Here is a 24,646-nt window from a genome sequence, read left to right on the forward strand (position 1 = left end):
GCCGCCTCATTAGCCATGTTGGTCTGATCGAGTCAAGGTCGACGTAAACGAAACCCTTGAGTTTCTGTTTTGACATTAGTGCCTGTGTGTTTGTGCAGGTATGCTGGCCGTGAGCCCGCCGCAGCTCCTGCCACTGGAAACAAACACACTCACCTGACGGAGCTCCAGCGTTTACTGGACGCAGCCTTCGACCTGGAAACGTTCCCAGGGAAACTGTAACGGCCCCAGAACGCCACAGCCCAGACCGGACTGTTTTCACGGTTACCATGAAGACTGTGTGTTCACAGTGAGACACGATGCCGAAGGAAAACTACAGAACCGCTGATTCATTCATTTATTGATTTTGGTGAAATATCTGCAGAATAACAATAATCAGTTAAAGAATATTTAACTATTAAAAGGAAGGTTGTGGGAAAATCTAAAACTCAGAAACTAAGAAAAGCAAACAGCCAGATTGGTAACATGGTAAAAACTTTCATTTGTGTGGCTCTCTGTCAGTACTGTTTGTCTCCCGACCAGCAAAAATATAAATTATTGTTTTTTGGGAATTTGACTGAGAAAAATCAGATAGAAAAGGGTTTTTTTTAGAAGTTTTAGAGATGCTGGACAGATAGAACTGATTTATATTCAATAACTTTGGAAAATTGCCAACTAAGCATTTAAGGGACAACATTATGGAAGGTGATGTAGTCTCAGAAAAAGCAGGAGCTTTTAAAGAGACAGCGGCCCAACTTCAAGGTGTTGCATTACAAAGTGAAATTTTTTATTGTCATATTTGATATCACATTTTTATAACCACTGAAGGTAACATAGTTACCTGATTGCGCTATAAAATGATCCTATTTGCCTGGAAGATTTATAACACCGACCCTTTAACTGGATTTTGGAATCAAGATTACAGGATTTAAACATTTACTGTTTCAAAGCCACAAAGCAACTTATAGTTTTTTAATGAAATGTCAAAGTGTTGGAATGACTGGTATTCAACTGTACTTCCCCCTCCCTCACCTGTTGCTGTGCTGTCAGTGTTTTTGTTTTCCTCTTACTGAGTAAAAGCTGTTTAAAGTTCACCTTGCAAACTCCACATCTATGCAGCAGCCAGCTACATGTTAGCAAGCTAACATCTCCTCAGTAGGCTCCAGAATGGCAAAGAAATGATGACATTTTGCACAATAAGTTGACTTATTTAAAAAAAAAAAACAGACACTAAAACTGCCACTTTTTCATTGTCCAGTTTGTCTTCAGCTAATCTGTTCATGTGCTTTAAAGAAGCTGTTAAAATGATCTGCTCATGTCAACAGCAAAGGTTGAATTTCATCTCACCACTTGTGAGACAGTACGACTGAACCCTTAAAGTTCTAAATATCTGGTTTAGCTTAAAGAAACCCATACATGGTTTATCTGTGTCATGGATCAAAATATCAAATACATGTTCTAGGTAACACTATTAATTAATATTTATACATCATTTTAACAGCAGAGAGGATATTTTGTTGCTGTTTTGTTATGGATAAAAGCAGTCAGATCATTTTTTCCCCATTTTTATTTGAAAAAGGTTTTTGGTTAATATCATCAAACGTTGATGGGAAGATCTACAGCTGCTCCATGTGTACAGCTGACTATGAGGTGAGGGTTTCTGAATAGAAATGCATCAGCGATTGTTTGACACATTGAGCTAATATAGCAGAAGAATTTTTGTTTTTTAAAAAAAAAGTTTTATTAGAAGTTCAACATCTCAAGCGGCCTCTGAGTTACAAAGTCAAGCTTAGGAGCTGAAGACGCTTCTGCAAATCTAACAGATCTGTCACATGTATAGATCATTGATACTTTTTTTCCCTCCAGTCCAAAACATCACTCTTTAAGGTCTGCTTGTACCACATTACAGCCTGTCTCTATGGAAACGTCACAGAATTGATGCAGATGTCAGTAAACACACAACCTCTGGATTAAAGCATGTATTTATTTTCGTTTGGTGCTGCCTGTTTTAATGTTTTGAACCAAAATAAAGGATTTCTATCAGTGCTGTTGAGCAATAACTATATGTTTAATTATTTCACTGAGAAAGCCAAACTAATGTACTGTAAATGAAAACTGTAGTGTAATCCAGACAGCGAGTAGAATTAGAGAAAACTCATTAGAACACAAAAAAAACTATTCTAGTTCGGCTCATTCTGCAAATTCTCAAATCCAGAAATATCTGTATATGATAAGATAATACTACAGAACCCTCACTGTTTAACACAAATAGAACTAAAAACTAAGCTCCATGTATCAGGAGCAAACATTCAGTGACGGGATGTTTGGCTCTGGCAGCTTCTAAGAACCGTGAATGTAATTTGATTGGTTAATCATTTTAGTCTGGCTTAACACTCTGATGCGTTACCGTTTGTTCTCGATCACAGTGTCAAAATGTGCAAAAAGCGTATTTCAGAAGTATTGTTTTCTTCATTATAAACCAATTCCTTCAGTTTGATGCACATAGAGCAGGCCGCCTCAGAGCTGACTCTGGGTTTTTCTCAGGTAGTCAAACAAACCCTCATGGAAATTGGGTTTGTTACGTAGAGCACAGTACTTCTCCAGATGTCTGTACAGCTGGCCTGAAAAGAAACAGAACATGAAGTAGATTTTAAAAAGATTAGTTCTGCCAGTACTATTTACTTTACTGTTCTTAAAACAAATAGTAAACTGTGCAAAGAAGCAGCTCAACATTTACATCAAATCCCATCAAAAATAAAGCTGCTTATGGATGATTTAATTGTGAATCTGACTATTCTCTAATTTTCCAGGAGGAACTTGACCCAAACTATTTGCATAATTGGTTTATATTGTTATACTATTGACCAGAATAACAGAATTAAAGTGGTCCCGATTTAAATCAGGATTATTTTTGGTAGAAAGAAATTATATTTCTACATGACAAATAATTTACTGAAAAGTGTGCAAGAGAAGAGCAGTTGTGACACAAACACTACTGATTGTGAGAGGCTGAAACATTTTTCTAAAGGTTTGTGTTTAAAAATAATTTTAAATTATTTTATTCAGCCAAGAAGTTTGTTTCTTATAGGAAATGAAACATGAATCTTTCCTGACACTACAGCAATCAAACATCAAACTTTTCTTGTACTTACTGTTCAATGTTTTGCATGTTTCTACTGTCACTTTAGCTCTTTGAACCTCTGCTAACAACATCAGAAACAAAAACTCCTGGTAGAACTAAGATTAATTTCAACCTAAATTTGCCAGGATGAATAGTTTTGGTCTTAGCTGTATCAGTGTAAAAACCTTCCTGTTTTTTGAAACTGATGACCTATTATTTAAGAAGCTATTCAGACAATAAAACACACCAACAGTAAAGAATTTCAGCTTATTATAGTATCTATTTTCAGGGAATAAAAGGATTACTTGTGGGAATATTTCATTTTAAGTTCTCGTCATAAATTTATTATTTGTATGTTTGTCCACCAGAGGGCGGCGTTGTTCCCAATTCTGACGGTGATACAAAATGTCAGACTATCTACTGTTTTACTATGGTAATGAACCTGACACAGCGAATGATATGATTAGCGTGTTTTGCTACTGAAGTTTGGGAATGGCGTGTTTTTATTGTTTTTTTTAAATGATCAAAATGTTATTTTACCATTTCAAGCTTAACTAGTTTCTTTTTTAAGGTTTTATTGGCTCTAGTTGCCTTTATTTGATAGTGAATTGACAGGAATGTGGGTAATGAGAGAAGGAGGAGGACATGTGGCAAAGGTCACCAGGCCGGGAATCAAACCTGCGACGGCCGCGTTGATGACTAGGGCCTCCTTATGTGGGTTGTGCTTCACCCCGCACCACAGCATCCCCAGGCCAGACTAGTTTTAATACATTTATTGTCCTTAAAGTGCGCTTTGGGAAGATGACATTTTATATAGAAACAAATGTTGATTTTAAAGGTCATCTGAATGGTCAGCCATTCTGTTTTGTTAATTATTCCAGTTTTCAACTGATATCTTCCCAGTGTATTTTTTTTAAGTTGCCCTCAGAGGTGGGACCAAGTCGGTGTTTTGCAAGTCCTAAGTAAGTCTCAAGTCTTTGTCCTCAAGTCAAGTCAAGTCTCAAGTAAAGACAGGCAAAAATAGAGTCAAGTCTCAAGTCTTGATTTTAATGACTCGAGTCCAGGTCATGTGACCGGAGTCCCCACCTCTGGTTGCCCTATTATTTGTCATTAAGATAAGCTGGGACTAGATTTTTTCATTAAATTTAACAGTTTTTCACTTTTTGTCTCAAAGCAAATGCGAACCACATTCATAGTCACAACAGCTTCTTCGGCTAAAACTTCCAACTTGGCTTTCTGTCATGAAATGTCTCACCGACTGTCATCTTCTGTGTGACCAGCAGGTGGTACGTCTGCTGCAGCCTTCTGCACAGATCGTGGTCTCCAAACGTGAAGAAGGCCAAACCCCTCCTGGCCTTTGCTGCTGCCATCAGCTGGATCACAGCTGCAAACCAAAACATAGCAACGTCACTCAGATGAAAAACAGCCAAATACAGAAAATATTCGCTTGTTTTAGCTCCGGGCTTAAAGGTGGAATATTTTTTCAGGGAATTGTAATAATAATAATACAGACCCGACATTAGAGTAACAGAGTTTACCTTTGAGTTCTGGGTCTCCATTGAAGGCTCCACAGCCCCACTTTCCTGTGGCGATGTCTGGCTCTTCATGACCATAGTGACCTTTGAACCCACAGTAAGCCTTTGGAAAACACACACACACAAAAAAAAAAACAACAAAAAAACTTAAAATGTAAATACATTGAACTAATATGGCAAAGTTCATTCGATCAGGTTTGAGCTAAGTTGGACCAGCAAGACAGAAACTTTGCATCACGTGATCGGAACCTCCTCTGCATTCAGTTGAACAAATCTAAATTAATTTTTATTTATAAAGCACATCTAACAAATAACTTGTTCAACCAAAGTTCTAAAACTGCTGAAATAGAGAGTCAGGAGAAGCAAGACCGCTGACACAGAGCTGACCTGCTTGTTGAACTTTGAACCAGAATCCATGGTTACGCCGAGATTTCTAACCTGATGCTTACCATAGGCTTGGAATAGGGGTGTGTGTGAATATCTGTTAGGACTGAAGAAAACCCCATCTGTTTTCTTTTCATTAAAGATCAGAGAATTCATGGCCATCATGTTCTCAAGATTCTTTAAGAGGTTAAAGGGAGCATGGGTGGAAATAGGGGGAAATAAATTTGAGTGGTATGCATAAAACTTACAAAGGATGCCAAGATATCTCAAAATCAACTCTAAAACGAGAAGATATAAAGACAAAAGGAGAGGACTGAGAATTCAAGCTTGAGGAACTCCTGAGGAAAAAGGTGCTGAAGTTTTCTGAACACAGAAAAGTTCTATCCAACAGATGTGAACTAAAGCAGCGTAGCATTTATCCACAACCCAAAGCTCCAAACGGGATATTAGAGTACTGCGGTCAACACAGTGACTTTACCTTGTTCAGTTCCCGTTTGACTTTCTCCATGTTGTACTGATCCATGGGTTGTCTGAAGTGACAGGCATCGATGGCCAGAATCTGCCGCTTCAGCCGACGCCACTCGTCTCTGCCGAAATAGTTCAACGAAATCAGACAACCAGCACAAACTGAAAACGTTCTAGTTCTTTTTTTTTTTTTAAACATCTCACACCTTTCGAGGTGATCATCATAAGGGCCCAACCACTGAAAGCTGTCACTGAAACCAGAGTAACAGCTGAACTGCTGCGTACCTGAGGAACAGACAGCGAAAACATGTGAGATGTGACACGGCTACGGTCTGATGAAATGTCTTAGGTTTTACGTTTAGAAGAGTGTCTTGAGAATGTGCATGCTTACAGCAAATGAACTGAAAGGCTGAGAACCAATCAGAACCCAATAAATTTATCCTTGAGTATGAACAAGATGCATTGTACATTTCCTGCAGCGGCTTCTGATTTATGGACAAAACATATCTAACAAAACACTTAAACGTTTAATAACCTGTATACTGGATATGTATCTGTGCCATATCACATAATACATAATATGCATACTTTTTATTTTTTACAAATATTAAATATAATTTTAAATAGCTGAAACATCTGGCAAAAACCTTGATTTATTTGTTTCAACTTCATGTGACAGACCAGCAGAAAGTCCTGCATAATTGCAAAGTTTTTCAAAAATAAACTTGACTGTAAATATTCATTATTCACACTGAACTGTGACGTCATTGTATAATTTTTATTAGTTGTTGGTTTTAATCTTTCACATATTGCCATTTAACACCAAACCTTATCAGGCAAGATATTCATAAAACAATAAATGAGACTAAAAACTACTTGGCTACTGTCTCCTGATAATCATGTGGCGCCTCGACTTGGTCATTTTGATCTGAATTAATCATTTTATTATTCATAGCCAAAACCTAAACCTATGGTTGCACAACACACAACTGGCCTGAGGTGTTTCATTTCTACCTGTAATGATGAGACACTCATCCCTGTCAAGTTTCTCTGTGAAGAGACGAGCTACGATTAGCTCTGGGTTCATCAGGAACAGGATCTCTTCCTGAACCAGGCCGGAGTCCAGGACACCTCCGCCTATCTTGCTGGCAGCAAAGTCCACCTGCACACACACACACACAACCCCACACACACACACACAATCCAGTCAGGCCTCAGCCGTGGACTGAAACAGCTGTGATCCTCTCGGCTGTAGGCCCCTTCTCACCTGAAGCAACTGTGCACCTTCGGCCTCGATCCGGCCCTCTGATGTAACATGCAGCTTGTGCAGGGTGTCTGTGCACCTACAAGAAAACACAACAGTGTGGATCAGCCTGGGCTGACCAGGTCTAAAGGTTTGGTTCCATGTTTCTAAAGTGTAACAGAAACACAAACAATATGGCTGCTTCAATATCTTCTTCTTCTAGTTGTTCTCGTTAAAAGGGGCGGTGCTATGTGTTTTCGTTAAACAAATTATAAAAATGCTACAAATATGGCTTAAAAGACATTTGACTTTGTAATTTAAGATATGTTTCTGATGAGGGAATAACATAATGACATGCTGTAATGATCTGAATACAACACAAACCATAAGATGTGTCCACCTACAGCTGAATTTGGTTTAAATTATTAATGTTATTGTTACATTTAGCATTTTTGGCCCATAACTCTTCATCAGTGCTAACAAAGCAGTTCATTCTGGATAAACAGATGCACCACATGCTAATCCAAAACAAACGCAAATAAAGACCTCCATCTGAATCCCATAAAACTTTACCTGTGCAACATGTAAACGCGCTAAAGCTCTGCATTTTGTGTTTTCCCATTGCTCAGACATGAATGTGCAAAAGTATCAGATACACATCAATTCATTTTGTTAACTCCACTGGGGGTTTGTGGCAAGTTCTCCTACGACAAGGAAAGCTCAAGTCTTCATGTTTTCTTCCTCTCTTTTTCCCGTTCGGTGTTCACCACAGTGAACCATCTGTTTCCATCCAGTCAATTCAGGTCACTTATATACCGTCAACTCACAACTTATATCCTCTCAGGATGTTTGACAAGATGAACAGCAGTGGAAAAAATTGTGCAAAAGAGACTAATATGACGACAAAGAGTCATCAGTCGGTAGATTTCCAGAATGATTTCCAGAAATTATGAAGTATCAAAGCTAAGTACTGGCTTTGTATGCTTTATTTTTTTTACATTTTTATAAAATCCTTTCAATCAATGCTGCCAAAAGTAATGAAGTGTGTAGCAGCGTCATTGATGTGAGAATGTTTTCATTTTTTTGTATTAATTCAAATCGGACATTACTTTCCCCAGGCCTGAGCTTCTGCGTCGCTGAGCCACCGCCTCTCGAACGTCACCAGGCCTTCTGGTTTAGATTCTGAGGAGAAATCAGCAGATTGTCACAAACCTCCTGCGCATCCCGCGAACACGCGTCCACGGTCCGAGGTCCGCACTCACTCTCGTCTGTCATCACGTTAAAGTAGTGCATGATGGCCTTGAACTTCTGGCTCTTCCGCTCCGACCAGTTTCCGAACAATCTGAGCAGAATCAGAAGAATCAGTCGGGATGTTAAATAAAGACGGGGCAGCAGTAAGGGGGAGCGGCGACGCCGCGTCTGCTGACCTGCTGAAGTTTATGGGCGGGTAATTGTGGTATTCTGCGTTGGACTTGGTGGTGTTGCGGTGAGGGAAGGTGCAGAAGAAGGCGTTGGCAAGGAGACAGGAAATCTGACCCTGGGACAAAGTGATGGAGGCTGGTTGGTGGCGCTGCAGCAGAGGGATGGCCTGGACACACAGACACAAACTATTACACTTATGGCGATTGGACAATGACATTGAACATACAATGAATGTCGCTGTACTTTTTCTTTTCCATACAAGCGAACACCACAGTGGGTCTGGCTGCCTTACAGGGTCGCAGCAGCTGAATGGTATATTCCTGCGCTGCATATGGACTCATGTTTGTACGGTTGTTCATTAACTTTATGGTCTTTTGTGTGTTTTATGTACAAGCAGTAACACATCTTTCTTCACTTTTACCTTTATATGTATCATGCTTTACTAATGTTAGCGTGAAGGTTTTTGTTTGGTTCTTGCCAAATGCCAAATTTTTTTCTTCTGCCATTACAGCTTAGTTTTACTGCATAGCAACGTAGCAACAAAGGAGCAAATTATAAGATTGTTACTTTCGTACCCCTACCCCCTAAAAGTTGTGTTAACTTTAAGTAGCTTTAAGTACAGTTAACTTAACTTAGCATTAATCTTGCTGGACCAGAACTGAAGCTACAAGATTGACCATTAACTCAATTAATTAAACTTCCAGGCTTGATTTCACCCTCGTTATATATAAATGATTATAAATCGAGCCTAAAGTCTTTAGTCGAGTCTAAATATTGGACTTAAAGTACGAGTGCAATCCAGATCTGGAGTCTGTGTTTTTGTGAGTTCAGTACAATTTCAGTCTAAGCCTCCGACTCTGAGTCACCCAACGATGCCTCCATTGGTACCTTCTTGACTTCATCAGGCAGCTTCAAGGCCAAAGCAGCAATCTTCGGAAACAGCTTCTCGTAGAGGTTTTCGATGTCATTCTAGAAGGAAAGCATGAAACATTTCTCATCACCCATGGCTTTAATCAGTCATAAAACTCATCACGTCAGTTTAAGAGATGACCACTGACCTTCACGTATCTGGGAAGTGCATCAAAAGACCACTCGCGTTCATAGCTGGGGTTGTATCTGAGGATGGCTTTCTGATGGGAGACAAGTAACCAGAGTCAAGCATCAGAGAATTAGTATAATCATAGTATTAATAATGACTAATCAGTCAGTGTAATAATTGTCAACTAATCCATCCCTCCATCCATCTGAATGTGTGTTTCTGCATTTAAGATAGAAACACACATTGTCTGTAAATATGTTTTACCCAAAAGTCCTCAGGTGGCAGTTTTATCTTCACCTGGTTCAAATTAAACTTAAGGGAAATCTTTATTATTTCAGGAAATAAAACTATGATTTCCTTACTTATAATAGGAATTGAATTATTTGTGAATTACTTCTAATATATTTCTAACATTAAATTGAAAAAGGTTAAGAGCTTGTATGAAAAATCTGTAGAATGTGTCAATTTGTTTTTATCTGATTAATGGATTAATAATCAGAATTAATCGATGACTTAGTTGCATCCGAAGTTCAACCATACCTCCACCTCTTCGGCTTTTGCTGCTTTCTTCTTGGCCAGAGCACGCAGCTGCTCGGAGATCAGGCTCCACCTCGACACTGGGCCAGATTGACTCTGCAACATCATTTACTTTTTACATTTTTTAACATATTAAAACATCTGCTTTATTTCACCAAAAGTTGATCAATTTGAGGACAAAGTATAACCAGTCCTGCTCCTCTTCTTTCTTACTTTAAACCTAGGTCAAATAAGTACAATACATTGTGTTCAAAGAACAGTTCTGTGGAAGCTGCAGGGTTATGTGCTGTAGTTATGAGCAGTCAGTATCTTGCCTGTAGTAGGAATTAGTCAGAGCAATATCAGTTTGGAGAATCAGGGAAAAGTTTCCATTTGGAAGCTAAGCTAACATACAAGCTGATTTCTACCACTTTAAACTCCTTCAAGTCAAACTTCTTCAAGAGCACTAGATGCTGTTGTCACAACTAGAGTCAATGTAAAGGCTGTTTTGCGAATGACAAAGTGAGTTAATGAAAGAAGTACAAAATGGGTACCGTCCCTTTGAGGTCTATATACAGACATAAACACGAAGGGGTTATTCATTAAATTTAACATTTCATTAGAACCTTCACCGTTTATTTTCAGGAACTGCTGGAAACTATCTGTCTAAGTCCAGACACTATAAGTTCAAAGATCAGTTTAACAAAGATCAATAAAGAAAGAAAAGTCCGATTGATTAAAGAGACTGATTTCTGGGATCTTTGATTTGACTTTTTACCTGCTATGCCTTTCCTTTATGTGTTATAATTTTGGGGGGGTTTCCCCCAGTGTCAGCAAATATTCCTTATTTGGAGAAGAAGCGCATCTGCTGCAGAGCAAAACATCTCTTAACCTCTTCACAGCAGGTCATAAAACATTGTCTTTACTCTGAAACACTAGAAGTACAAAGTCTGGATGACCTTATGAAACTATCTAAATGTGACTTCATTAATTCTTCACCTTGAATCTAACGGGACCAAACTGTGTGTCTGGTTTGGGTGAGACGCTCGATGGTGAACACGGCATCTTAACAAAGCTACTGAGCCACAGGTCTCTCCCGTCCTGAGGAACAATCGCCCTGCAGCTGAAGGAATTCACCTGAAAAGCAAACAGAGCAGAAATGACTTTGTCTGGAACATGGTTTTATTATTATGCAATAAATCTAACCTCTATTGAAGGATACTTTTGATACGTGTTTTTAAATGGCTTGATTATTGATCGAGATGTCATGTGCAGTGGATCCTAGCCGCTTCAGAGTTCATTATTAGGGGATTTTTCTGGGAAACATAACTCCAAATTAGTGCTAAGACAGTTTCGACTACATTATCGCATATTAAGGTATGTCTGGTGTTTAAATGATTAAAATAGGAAATTATAAACATGTTCATGTGGGGTCTCAAGTATTTGCAAATTTAAGCTATTCACAGTCAGTTATGGTCCCTAAGCCATTTGGAATTTGTGTGATTTCATGAGGAAAAAAATTTTATTAAAAAAATAACTATTTTATTTTGGATTACAGCCCTGCGACAGAGTGAACCCCGCCTCTCACCTGGAACGTTAGCTGGAGATAGGCACCAGCACCTCCCAACCCCATTAGGGACAAGCGTGTTACAAAATGGATGGATGGACTTTGGATTACAGTTGAAACAATAAATCAGACTAATCATGCTGAATCGATTACCAAAGTAATATGTCCTACCCAGAACTCCTGGAGCAGCATAGTTTTACCATCACTTTGTTCAAATTCTGTGACAAAAATCTCTTAACAAGCAGCTTTTGCTATCCTATTATTAATTGGTTAATCTAAAAATTTATCATCAGATTTTCTTGCATTTTAGGCAGTATGTTTTTTCTTATTTAAAAAAAAATTATTATGTTTATTTATTAGCATTTTATTAATGTATTTCTAATATTGCATTAAAAAGGCTTAGATGAAAAATCTGCAGAATGTAACCAAATTTTTTCCAATGAATCGTCAAGATAATCGACAGAATAGTCAACAGGTCCCGCCCTACTTTGGATATGTAGATTATGTATATATTGTTTTTCAACAGGCGGTGCCTGTAAATGAAGACGTCCTACTTGTTCCTTGTTCAGAAAAAAAGAGACAGAGAGAAAAGCAGAAACAACTCACATCTATGAGGACGGTGTGAGTCTTTGAGAAATGCAGTTTTCCCAGTTTGATGTCACACTGTGGAAGCGTCTTCAGTTCATCCAGCCGGCAGCACGACAAGCCGACTTCACTGCGCTCCTCGCCACACGGCGCCCAAACAGGCATGTGTTTGGACGCCTTACTTCCATCCTCGTTGCCACTGCCTCCATCAAGTTTGCTCGCTTTACTTCCATCCTTATTGCAGCTGTCTCCATGGTGTTTGCTTGACTTTCTTGCGTCCTCGTTGCAGCTGTCTCCATGGTGTTTGCTTAACTTTCTTGCGTCCTCGTTGCAGCTGTCTCCATGGTGTTTGCTTAACTTTCTTGCGTCCTCGTTGCAGCTGTCTCCATCGAGTTTGCTCGCTTTACTTCCATCCTTATTGCAGCTGTCTCCATGGTGTTTGCTTGACTTTGTTGCGTCCTCGTTGCAGCTGTCTCCATCGCGTTTGCTTGCCTTACTTGCGTTCTGGTTGCAGCTGTGTCCAGATGTGGATGGATCAGAGGAGCTGGCCTGCATTGAGCCATCCTTGCCATTCTGCTGGTTTTCATTTTTGGGCTTCTCCCCTCCCTTGTACAGAGGATCAAATGATTCTGCGACCTGGGAGCTGTCATTGCGATGTTTTTTCTTTTCCATGTCTGCAGAAAACAAGAGAATGTGACCAGGATGACGGTCAGTGTGAGTTTTATGTTCTCTGGTTTCAACTTGGTTAATTCCAAGATATTCCCAGTCAGATATTTCTCAGAAACCAACATGTACTAATAACAGCCATAACAGTAGCAATAAGCTATTTATTTGTACTTCTGATATAATAAGTCTCTTATTAAATCTGTTAGCACATATAATGTCTATTAGCATGACTGTGGCCACATTTTCAGTGCATAAAATATTCAGTTTTCAGACTAGAAACAGGAAGGAAGGAGTTCAGTTCTACGTTGTTTCTTGATCTGAAATGTTTTCTGAATTCTGTTGTGACAAAACTTTTAGGAGTCTGTCACTTTCACTGATCCTGTTTTTAACTGACAAACAAATCTCTTTGTAAAAAATCTTTTTATTGAAAAAGATCAATAAAATCTGACATTTATCTACTAAATCTGACATGTGATTAATATCAATAAATAAGACATTTCATAGAATATCCATTATTCAATATATGTAGAATATTCTGAATCAGAATCAACAACTGTGAGCAAAAGAGTAAATTTATTCCATTTTGTGTCCCTAGGATGTATGTTTCACTTTTGGGGTTTCTGTAGAAATTAATCTTGTAATTCTTCTTCCATGAATAGCTTTGTAAGCCGAATTCCTTCTCAGTTGTTGGAATGTTGAGCTATAAGAAAAGTATAAGCATAAACCCCACACCCAGCAACAGACCAACAACAGAGCAAACAAAAAAAATCCAACAAAAACTGAAGGAGAGAGAATCTTAAGTACTGAGGGAGATGTGGAAGATAAGAAGGAATCAGAAGAGCTAATTACAGGTGAGTGGGGGCAGCTAGAGAGGAGGAAATGGGGGGAAAATGGGAAAAAGCATAATGGCAGGCAGAGGGAAGAAGGAAAAACCATAAAACTAACGGGAAAAAATTAAAGGATCTAAAAGCTAAATCAATAACAAACGCTAAGTGACTGAACAAAAACGAAATAATTAAAACAGAACATGAACTAAGAACACCAGCATCTTAAGAAACACAAGATGAGATACAACAACAAACTGAGAACCAAATCTAGGCGACAAACTAAGACTAGAAATAAAGTAAACAACGAAGAAATTCCCCAAAGAAGCAATAATGAAACTGAAAGTCTACACACGACAGAAAACACAAGTCATTCAGCAGCACGAAGCTCGAGCATCTCAGTGACGGGAATCATTTGTCTGGAGGTGGACTGGTAAAGCAGTCCAGTGTAATTTGACCCCTTTAGCTTCACGTCCGAGGTTATTTTTCCGAACCAAACACTGACCTCAATCAAAACTCCGAAAGACAGGCGCGTGCCCACATGTAGTCGTCGGTAACATATTTAATTTAGCAAACATTTTGCTATAAAACTCACCTTCAACCAAAGACTGCGTTGGGTTTATTTGAATGTCGTGTAATTCTGTCCAATAGAGTTGTTTTCCTCGCTGCGCGCGCCCCCAGGACTGGAGAGACACAGTTCAGTTTACTTTAGGTTAGAATCGAAAACGAAAGTGAGCTGAAACCAACTGCGGCTGCGCACAACCGAGAAAGCAGCTCTGGAGTTGGGCATGTTGAAATCTGATGATCTGATTTAAAGCTAATAATTTGGCTGCAGCTAAATTCAAAGCTTTTTTTAGAATGCATTGCGTGCGAGCACGTTCTATTTAAGAGATGATTAAACATCTTAGTTAAAAATGAAAAAGTCAAATTGTATAATACTACTGTAGGCAATAAATCTGAAAATAACGTTTAAACCACCAAAACTAAACACTGTATTAATTGCATATATGGAGAATACTAGAATGTTGCCCAAACTTAATAAATTGTTTGTTTGTTTTTATCGGATGATAAAGAAAACTAAGACTGTTTTGAGGACCCAAAGTGCCACATCTCTAGAAATCCTCTTGTTATATAATTCAGTCCAGTTCCAATGTGTGAATAAGACTAATACCTAAGAAAACTAATATTAAAAAGTTTTCCTCGCTTTGCTTTGACATGTTAAATCATTAAAGACATTAGATTAGCAAGTTTGGGGTGGCAGAACTTGAATTTAATATGAGACTGACCTTTGCTTACACATCAGTATCTGACTTCACAAATGCTGTCTTGGAATAATGCTCAAAGAATTACAGAATTATACTCCTAAAACTAGTGAAAAATCCTCCCAGGTGTGTTCTGTAGCTGAATATGGGTGGGATAACATCATACATACCTCAATAGACTAAGAATGTGATATCAAGGGAAATGAGTGAAAATGCAGAGATGACTTATTAGAAAATTGTTGTCAAACTCTTTAAATTTTGACCTCCATCTTATAAAAACTGCCCAGAGAAATGGACGACAAGTTACTGAATTTCCTAATAAAACACACACACAACCATACTAGATGAATTTAGTACAGATTTAGGCCAGAATAATCCTTGAAAGATGTACATCTTTATTTTGTTTATTTTAGTCAAACAAGCATGGTACACCATGAATTATCAGATGTGAAATACATTAAAGGTAAGTTAGTTTGTTTCTGTTCAAGAACTAGACATATTATCCTTGCAATTAATCATAATCATAGAGTAAATAATAAAACCAAAAAACAATGAAAACACCTACTTGCATTTAATATGTTCTTTTAGACATAACATAAAGATTTCACTGGGTTTGCTGAGATTTCACCAGAGGATGGCAGCAGTGAGCCAGAATATGTAAGTTAACGCCAGGTTTTTCACAAGATCACATTTGTATTATTAGAGATGAGCTTTAAATTTAAACCAGATCTTATACACTCACATTTTCACACTTTGACATTCAATTACTTTAGTTAATTTTTTTTAGTTACCACCTAACATTTTATTAATGTAATAGCCAACCTTTGCGTAAAAGAGATATCGAAATATTGTTTTAATATACATCTGAAGCATAAAATAAATACAAATGTGTCTGAGGTGCACATTTACATAATGTTATGGGATTAATACTTTTAATTAATTGTCAGCGAGATACAATTTTAAAGTTCTGAATAGCAGCAAAAAATGTACAATGGGTATGTTGACATTTTTCAGGCAAAGAAATATGTGAAGACATGTTGCTTACAAATCGAAGCCTCATCATGGTACAATAGTGAAAAGATGGAAGGAAACCTGTGTAAAGCCTTAAAAATAAAAGGTTACTTTTCAAAAATGTTCTGCATTTACTGGAAACTAGTAGAAGGATCTAAATATGGAAGGCAAACATTCCAGTGCAAGACGACCAGTGAGAAGCTCTCGCTTCACCGGATTGTTCTGTAAACATTGCATTAATCTAGATTTCCATGTATTGAGAACCATTGTCTTCTTGCGCATTAGGTTCATAAATCCTGACTCACCTCCAACCTCTTCAGGAACAATCTGCTGCACCTCAAACCACTTTATCCAGATACAATTTACCAGTTAATATTTCACTTCCTGAACTACCTTTAAGAAACTCCTGACTGGTGTGGAGACGCCTGCTGGCTTAGGATTGTTATTGCTATTTTTATTTCTGTTAGAATTTCCTAAAATAGGTTGCAGAAGACGGAACCTAAAGGATGTTTGATAACATCCAACAGAGGGGATTCTAAAAATATATCCCTGTGGGACTCCACATTTTGTGAACTAAGTCAAAACTAAGAGATGTTGTAATACATCCACAGTGTTATTTCAGAAACAGAGCCACTTTAAAAACTTTTCCAACTCTTCTTTTTTTCAAAAAACATTTTCTTGGAATAATAAGGGACATTTTCAGTAACAGTCGTGTGTTTCTGGACTGTGGGAGGGAGTACCCAGGAAGTACCCACATAAACACGGAGAGAAATCCCTGGATGTGTGAGCCTGTTCCATAAATATGTAACAAAATGCAGGGGGTGAATATTTTTACGAGGCAACGTAAGCTTTTCTTTTGATTCTTAAAAAAAAAAAAAAATCTTCATGTTTCAGTTTTAAAAAACAACAACTTTGTTTTCCGGGACATCCCAGTCCAGGCTTGCATCATGGAAAATGCCTGCTTATCCCGCCTGAGAAGGTCCTGCAGGGCCGGAGGACATGGTCAGCGGAGCTGGAGGGCAAACGCCGTCATGTGTTCTTGTGATAACAGTCATGTGAGGTTTTGCCCCAGCTGCATCCACACAGCGCGGTGTGGCTGTGTTTTCCACATGAACGGTAAACAGCGGTTTCAGTGAGTCCGGCCAGCGAGAGGGCGGAGGACCTCACTGCCTCAGTCATCCCGACTCTCTGTCTCTCTCTCTCTGTGTGTGTGTGTGTGTGTTTGTGTGTAAGTGTTATTCTAGGTCAGCCATTTCCCTGGAATGTTCTGCTGGCTGCCAAAGAGAAGTCACTACAAAGGAATGCACACATAACACTGCAGAAACACAAGGATGACTTAAAAAGGACTGAAAGTCAGAAGAGACGGGCAACATGCTAAGTTCTCCTCACTCCTCTTCCATGTGGCACTTCATTTGTTTTGACTGTTCAGGAAAACATAATTATGAAATATAGTGCTGTGGGGGAAAAAAACAGATTTATTCAGGGTTTTTTTTTGTTTTTTTGGCTCCCTTAAACAGTTTGTATCATCAAACAAATTTAAATATTAGCAAAGATAATCTGTCTAAATACCAAAAAGTTTGATTATTTTCTTTATTAGGGGAAAATATAGTAATCTGATCCAACATGGGACTGTATGAAAATATGACTGCCCCTCTAGTTACATCATTAATGAAAAGTGATTAACCACAATTTTAAAACAAGTGAGTTATATTTCCCTATGGGCCTAATTAAAGCCCTTAAAGAGTAAAAGAAAAAAAATATGACATAGACAGAGCTTGCCTGACAACACGAAGCAGGCTAAAGATCTCAAAAAGTAACAGAGTATAAATAGAAATTCAAAAACAGATGAGAAAAAAAGTGACACATATTTGTCTCCAGTTGCTCTGAAACAATTATTTGGATTAATCGTGATGATTCGATTATTCAAATAATCGTCAACTACGTTGGTAATCGAAACAAACAAACAAAAAAACAATGTCATTTGCACAAAGAACAACATAGTCAGAGCACTAGAAAAGCCAAAACTGTACAGTTTGAATGATCAGGCATTCACTAAATTACTACTGTATTTGCATTATATGCCACAAAATGTTAATTTTATCATTTAAAAAAAGGAGTTAAATCATTTATTTGTATTATTTAAATGTGTTTCCAATAGTTTGTAAAATAAGGATAAGTGGTTGAAAAATCTGCGAATGGGCCAATTTTCTTTATCCAATGAATCATCAGATTAATCGATTACCATAATGATCTATAGTTGCAGCCCTGGCCTGCAGTGAACCACAGTGAACCACCTATCTAGAAAAAGCCGTACCCTGCCTGCTGGAATCACTCCAGGAGGAGTACATCAACAATTCACTGAACAGATTAAAAGAAAACCAAGAACAGCCAAAACACAGCTGGCTTGAGTGAAGGTCAGTGAATGAACAACAAGAAAAAGACTTGACTAAAGTTTTTCCCATGGTAGAATTTCAAGGTCAAAGCCACCGCTGACCAGGAAGAACACAAAGACGGGTCTCAAGTTGACCAAAAACACCTTGGTGGTCCCCAGGACTTTAGGGAAAATATTCTGTGGCCTGACAAGATGAAAGTAAAAGCATGTTACGCATGAGCTAAAACTAATACCATTCCAAAAATAATAAGTGGTGGGAGTATGACGGTCTGGGGCTGCTTTGCTTCTTCAAGACTTTAACTGATGGACTATAAATTCTGCTCACTACCAACAAAATCCTTAAGGAGAATGTTTGGCCAGCAGTTCAAGTGACCTTGGGTTAGGCAGCAGGCTCAATGAACTGAAGCAGCACACAAGGGCGTAAATCCCATCTCATTATTGGGGTTGGGGACCATAAACAGGAACATTTCTTAAGAGCAATTCTTGGGGGGTCGGCGAAGTTACAGTGAAATGTAACGTAAAATATGGTTTAAAAACCTTTTAAACCATATTTTACGTTACATTTCATATTCAAGCTGCAGGACCAAAAATGATTAGTAATGCATATCAACAAACTATTGAGAAGTAAAACTAAAATTTCTGTTTCTTCTATCTATTCTCTCTTCTGCTCTCTTCTGTGTCCACTTGCTCAGCCTCTTCCTCCCGTTTCAAACTCTTCTAATTATATAAAAGTTGAAGAGTTAAATATGAATGAGATGTTTGCTACCTTTGACAAAAAAGCTTAAGTCTATGAAAGCAGTGTAGCAGTTTTGCTAATCAGGCAGTTTATCATGATTCAGCCAAAGTAATGAAACAACAAACTGCAGTCTGGTCTTTATTGTTAATTTCTTCTTATTGAGCAGTAAAACTAAATAAAAGGTTTACATGTCTTTTGTTTTAAGTATTTACTTACTGGAGGGTTTTATGTTTGTGCTGCAGAGCCACAGCTAACAGCTAACAGCTAACTCCTCACTTCAGCGGCTCTAACGGAGCCTGTATTGTTCAGCGCTGCTGTTGCTCCTCCTACAAGTTGGACTGAACCATTGTTCTAATAATGGTAGGGGGGCCTAAAAATTTATTCTTATTTTAGTTCTGAGATAAATGGCAGATATAGTTCATTCTTTGTTTCTTTTGCTTTTTCATATTGATATTATTTAAATGCAAATGTTTCTTCAATGACTTTTTTTTTGGGGGGGGGGGACAATTCTAGACTTTTCCAAGATTAGGGGGGGTTTGCTTGATGATTGTGATGATGGCATTTGACAAAATGTAATGTTTTTTGCTTGTCTCCTAATAGGTTTTTATGTTTTTATGGCGTAAAGCATTTTGAACTGTCTGTTGCTGAAATATGCCAACGCAGATAAGCTTGACTTTTGTGTTAATGTCAAGAAAACTAAAGGAAACTTCTGAAGTGGCCTAGTCCGAGTCCAGATTTAAACCCTACTGAGACATTGTGGCGTGACCTTAAACATGTTCAAAAAAAAAAAAAAAGTCTAAGTGGGAGAACTGAAACAATAACAAACTCGATGTCTGTTATCTTGATTGGAGCATTGTCGCCCGTTTCTAGGTTAAGTTTGTCAATTACTTTTCCACATACAACCAGGTTGGTTTGGAAAGTTGTGGTCTTTTCACTGATAACCGAAATGATCATTTGAGAACTGCCATTTGGATTTTACTCAGGTTTATCGTTTTATGTTCTGAACATTTGATTGAGGTGACATCTCCAAAAGGAGAGTCAAGGTGGGGGAATCCTTTTCACCTCACCGTTTACATCCATCTGCATGATTCATTTCAGAGGAGCATTCTGCATCTGCGCCGCCATAAAAACCAGAAACCAATCTGAACCTGCTTTGTTTTCCCTCTTTGTCTCTCCAGCCCTCCCTTCCTCCCTTCTCCTTTCTCTGCCTGTGGAAGTCAGGCTGCTGCAGCAGTGATGGCCGCTCAGACTCCGATCGGAGTGAGCGGAGGGGTCGGCGCTCCTCGGCCGCTGCTCCTGCGTGGCCGTGTCGCCTCTGGTCCTGTGACATTGTGAAAACACTGCAGCAGATTGGAATTGTACGTGATGCGACAGGTCGCTGGGGGAGGAAGCAGCGAGGCAGCCGCAGCGCGTGGAGTGTAGAGGTGGTGGTGGTGGTGATGCTGGGGAGGAGGAGGAGGAGGAGAGATGGATAGAGAAGAAGAAAAAAAATGAAGAAATGGGAAATCTCGGGAACCTGTTTCCAGGGCAACAGAGGTCTGAAAAACACAGGCAGGTTGGACTGTTTATTCGCCACGCTGCACTGCCCTGTGGCAAGATACTGCAGACGAATCTAATAACTCCGGACCTGGCTCTGGTCTGGGCCCCGGCCCCGGCCCGGGCTCCGTCTCTGGCCCCGGCTCCGGCTTCGTCTCCCATTGGGCCCAAGCTGGCTTTAAGGGATGCTGCCTCCTGTCAGAGAGTGTGTACTTCTGTCACATGTGTGTTGCAGGTAAAGGGAAATCACAGGGCCATGCTGCATGATCCATGCCATCCCCTCCTCCTCCCCCTCCCCAACCTCCATACATGGTGATCAGCTGCAGGTGACGTCATGCTCCTCTTGCTTTTTTTTTCTTTTGCTTTTTTCTCGAAAATGATCTGCTCTAATCTGCAGTCATTCACTCAGTAGGCTTCAGGAGGAGGGAGGGGAAACATCCTTTTCTCTGTGGGAGACATTAGCCCTGTGAGCTCATGAATATATTATAGAGGGCTATTGAGCAATGAGGAAAGGCTCACTGAGCTGCCAGGTTATGACCTGCGAAAGCAAGCACTAACTGCAACAGCCTCTGTGGGAAAATTAGGATTAAAGCACTGGATTACTCTTGCTTTTTTGTATATAAATATGTAATGCATATTTAATTTGTTTTTTGTTTGTTTGTTTGTTTGTTTTTATTGGGGGAAAAAATAAGTGCCACAAAAATATCGCGATGGTAGTTGCACATTTGTAAACGTAAAGAGTGCAGTTTAAAGAGACCAGAAGCATTTTGTACCGCTGAGCTATAGTGCTCACATCGGTCCTTCTCTCTGTAACCTGACTGCGACACGGAGAGATAATGCTGCGTTTAATGACCGTCGGACATCTCCTTTTCCCGTCCCCTCCCACGCCTGAAAGTATGGTTCGGAGTAAAAAAAAAAAAAGAAAAAAGAAAAGTTGACTTTATACAAGCAGTTCGTGAAGAAATATTACACCCTACCCTACAGAAATAAAGTAATACACAGACGCATCGGCTATTTTTTTCCCCCTTTCAAACAAGCAGTTGAAGGAGGAAGAATTATTACCAGAGCTTCCAGAGGAAGATATGAGTCAACAATACTGCTGAGCTGAAAGTAACCTGGGTTTCCATGATACCTCAGCAGACACGGACTGATTATTCATCACATCTAAAAAAAAAAAACCCTTAGCAGAAGAGTTTTTAATGTATGACTGTTTTTTAACGAGGTGTGTATTTAAGTGTTCTCCTTTTATGATTTTGTTTGATGATCTAGTGTTCTGTTTGCAATTTTACTCGATTCTTGTACAGTGTCTATGAAAAGAAAAGCGCTATGCAAATAAATGTGATATCGTTATTATTGTTAATATTGTCTGGTGGAGTTAATTAATGCAAAAGGAGCCCGGGCCAAGTAATATTGAATGAAATGTGTACAGTACATAAACAAACTTTTAAGAAGCCCCCCAATCTCTTTAAAAAAAAATCTAATGCAATATTTTAATTTGTGATAAATAATTTTCACGTTTCATTATCTCCACAATCACCGCAATATACACATACCTACATATTTCACTTATTTTTTTCGATTACTTAAATACATTAACACAGACGCAACTGTATCCTTGTTTTAATATTTATATTTTAAGTGTCAGTTGACAAAAATACGAGTTATTAAAGGTCACTGAACGCACCGCTAGCTTTATCTCCGTTTAGCTAAGCTAACATAACTGTATAGTATAAAGCAGCTTCATTGTCTGCCAGCTGAAGCATAGCCACGGTAAGCTCCGGGCAGCGAACAGGCAGCGTGTTAACCGTTAGCTAGCGTTCGTTACCATGTCGCTCGCGCTTAGTGACGCCGCACAAAGGACGTTCCACGGTGTTACACAAAGTTAACGGTGTGAGTTCAGTAGCTCTCAGTTAGCTCAGGGTGGCAGCCAGCGGCTCAGCCAGCAGCGTGTTAAAGCCCCTCCACAGACAGCTCTCCTACTCCAGTCCTCTGCTGGCACTTAACACAGCGACACATAACCCAAACTTAAAGCGACGAGAGGCTGCCAGCGCAGCGCCTTCTTCCATTTCCTTCAAAACGGGACTACCTGCGCCTATTTCTTCACGTTTGTGCTTGGGTATTTTTTTTTAATTTTATTTTTTAAACGGCGGAGCTCCATCACCCGGAGCGTCTGCGCTTTATCCCCCGAGCAGCCCGATAAGGTAAGGTTGAAGCAAAACAGCTGCTATTCTCTGTTTTAGTGACGGAGGGGAACACGCGCGCACAGAACACACGCGGACACAGACAGAGAGAGGCTGGTCTCATCCACTCTGTGCTGCACACTGCTGAAATGCTTTGTTCTGCTCTGCTGCATGTTTTTCCTGTGACACTCTTCAAGATGCGTTTACAAATCAGGGTGTTCATGTTTGCAGAAAGGGCTGCAGCTTACTGAAAACGTCTGGCGCTGAGATAATGAGCAGTAATATGTGTCACATTAATATTGCTGTCATATTAGATCATTAAACCTGTTTGGGAAGAATTACCTGCTGTGGAATGATTGGGTTATTTTGGGAGAAGGCAGCTGCAGAGAAAACAAAACACGCTGTAAACGGGGAGACATATATATATATATATATATATATATATATATATAAACGTTAGCTGGAGATGGGCACCAGCACCTCCCGACCCCACTAGGGACAAGGGTGTAAGAAAATGGATGTACACACACATATATATATATATATATATATATATATATATATATATATATATGTACATAGCACAGTAGAGAGGTCTTTCTCTGAAGAGATATTTGGAGGGAAAAAATTCAGTGCCGTGTTACATTTGTTGGCTGACCTTTACTGTGATGCATTTATATAACAATCTTCCTTGCAAAAGTATTTGCGCCCTTTGAACTTTTTCACATTTTGCCACATTACAATCTCACGCTTTGTTTGGATAGGTTTTGCATAAGCCAGCGTATTATTCTGAATACAAATAAATATCTGAAAAGTGTGGAGTGGACATGTATTCATCCTCCTGATTCAATCGTATGTAAAGCAACAAACAAACAAGCAATACAAAAAAAAGCAACACTTTTTGCTGCAATGACAGTGACAAATCTTTGGGGAGGGGGTGTCTCTACTTGTTTTCACATTTAAAGAATTAAATTTTTACTTGAACTATTCTTCTGCAAATTAATTCAAGCTTAGTCAGATTTGACAACTGGTGCACGCGGACATCGATTTCGCCCAATCTCAAGTCTTCTTCAGCTATTGACATATTTTCTTCCAGAATGACTCTATACTTTTTCAGCTTAATTGTCCCAGCTGGAGAGAAGCATCCCCACAGCATGATGCTGCTACTAATCTGGTGGTGGCGGCATCATTTTCCACATAGTTAGCTTGAGTCATTTCAATGCCGACAACAGACACAAAGCTAGCTAACTCTTACAGTCCACAGATGAAGCCTTGTGTTCATTGTACTGATTTGGTTGCAGAGGTCATTTCTGGTTGTGACTGCATAATTAATACCCTTAGTGGCATATTACTGAATTTAAGTAATTTATTCTTTACATATAAACCAGATATGAATTTTATTGGAACTGGATACTTGAACCGAATTAAATAATATTTTCATTCATGTGCATGGGTACAGTCATTGTCAAAAATAACTCATTCAAGGAGAACTTCATCAAGTTGTAATGTGTTTTCCATGATTTAATGCAGGAAAACACGGGAAAACAAGTAATAGTATTTATACTATAAAAGTATTCACCCCTTGGATGTTTTGCCCTTTTATTGCTTTTACAAATCAACCATCAACAAAATTTTTCTTTATTATGTGACCAAAAAATGACAAAAAGCCTCTTTAATGTCAAAGTGAAAATTGATTTCTACAAAATTATGACAATCAAGTAAAAATATGTAACATAATATCCACCCCCCCTTTGAAGTGACTGACCTAATTTGACAGAAGTCCAGCCAATTGGTGATAGTCATCTCAATGAATGGAATGGAGCTCACCTGAGTACAGCGAGTGTGTCTCAAGTAATCTTAATATAAAAAAGCCTGCATCTGAAAGATCCATTGATCCTGGTTACCATGACGGCACGAAGACAACATGCCTCCACGGTCAAGTGGAAGAAAGTTCTTTGCTCCGATGAGACCAAAATGGAGGTTTTCGACCATCAGATAAGATGCTATGTTTGGGGGATAACAAACGCTGCACATCACCACAAACACACCATCCCCACTGTGAGGCACGGTGGTGGCAGCATATTTTATGTTAAATATTTTTGCTTCATTGTCATTTAGGAGAAATCAGATTTCAATTTGATATTAAAGAGTTCTTTGTGAATCTTATTGTCGCTGAAGCCATATTT

General features: G+C 38.9%; 3 protein-coding genes across 5 annotated transcripts in view; 2 read left to right on the plus strand and 1 right to left on the minus strand.

The window, feature by feature from the left end:
- Window positions 1-1,701, plus strand: part of ogdhb (oxoglutarate dehydrogenase b) — a 21,392-nt gene extending 19,691 nt beyond the window's left edge. For both annotated transcript variants that reach the window (XM_028025968.1, XM_028025969.1), the window contains exon 23: window positions 99-1,701. In XM_028025968.1, coding sequence (XP_027881769.1) covers window positions 99-219 — 121 coding nt within the window. In that variant the 3' untranslated portion in view covers window positions 220-1,701. The remainder of the gene's footprint in view (window positions 1-98) is intronic.
- Window positions 1,536-14,081, minus strand: pargl (poly (ADP-ribose) glycohydrolase, like). The gene is made up of 16 exons (XM_028025972.1): window positions 13,939-14,081; window positions 11,875-12,527; window positions 10,701-10,838; window positions 9,726-9,818; window positions 9,205-9,276; window positions 9,035-9,115; window positions 8,152-8,312; window positions 7,987-8,066; window positions 7,834-7,906; window positions 6,749-6,824; window positions 6,496-6,643; window positions 5,688-5,766; window positions 5,495-5,603; window positions 4,636-4,735; window positions 4,353-4,481; window positions 1,536-2,597 (listed from the first exon to the last, which is right to left on the minus strand). The coding sequence occupies exons 2-16, from the start codon at window positions 12,523-12,525 to the stop codon at window positions 2,494-2,496; spliced, it is 2,094 nt and encodes a 697-aa protein (XP_027881773.1). The 5' UTR covers window positions 12,526-12,527; window positions 13,939-14,081; the 3' UTR covers window positions 1,536-2,493.
- A 7,892-nt stretch (window positions 14,082-21,973) lies between these two features.
- The window catches only part of zmiz2 (zinc finger, MIZ-type containing 2), a 39,076-nt gene continuing 36,403 nt past the window's right edge, over window positions 21,974-24,646 (plus strand). Inside the window, exon 1 of one of the 2 annotated variants that reach the window (XM_028025508.1) lies at window positions 21,974-22,481. The gene's annotated coding sequence lies outside the window, so the exon portion shown is untranslated. The remainder of the gene's footprint in view (window positions 22,482-24,646) is intronic. The other variant, XM_028025509.1, reaches the window with a different exon arrangement.

Source organism: Xiphophorus couchianus, chromosome 8, assembly GCF_001444195.1.
Source record: "Xiphophorus couchianus chromosome 8, X_couchianus-1.0, whole genome shotgun sequence".
NCBI classification, from domain to species: Eukaryota; Metazoa; Chordata; class Actinopteri; order Cyprinodontiformes; family Poeciliidae; genus Xiphophorus; species Xiphophorus couchianus.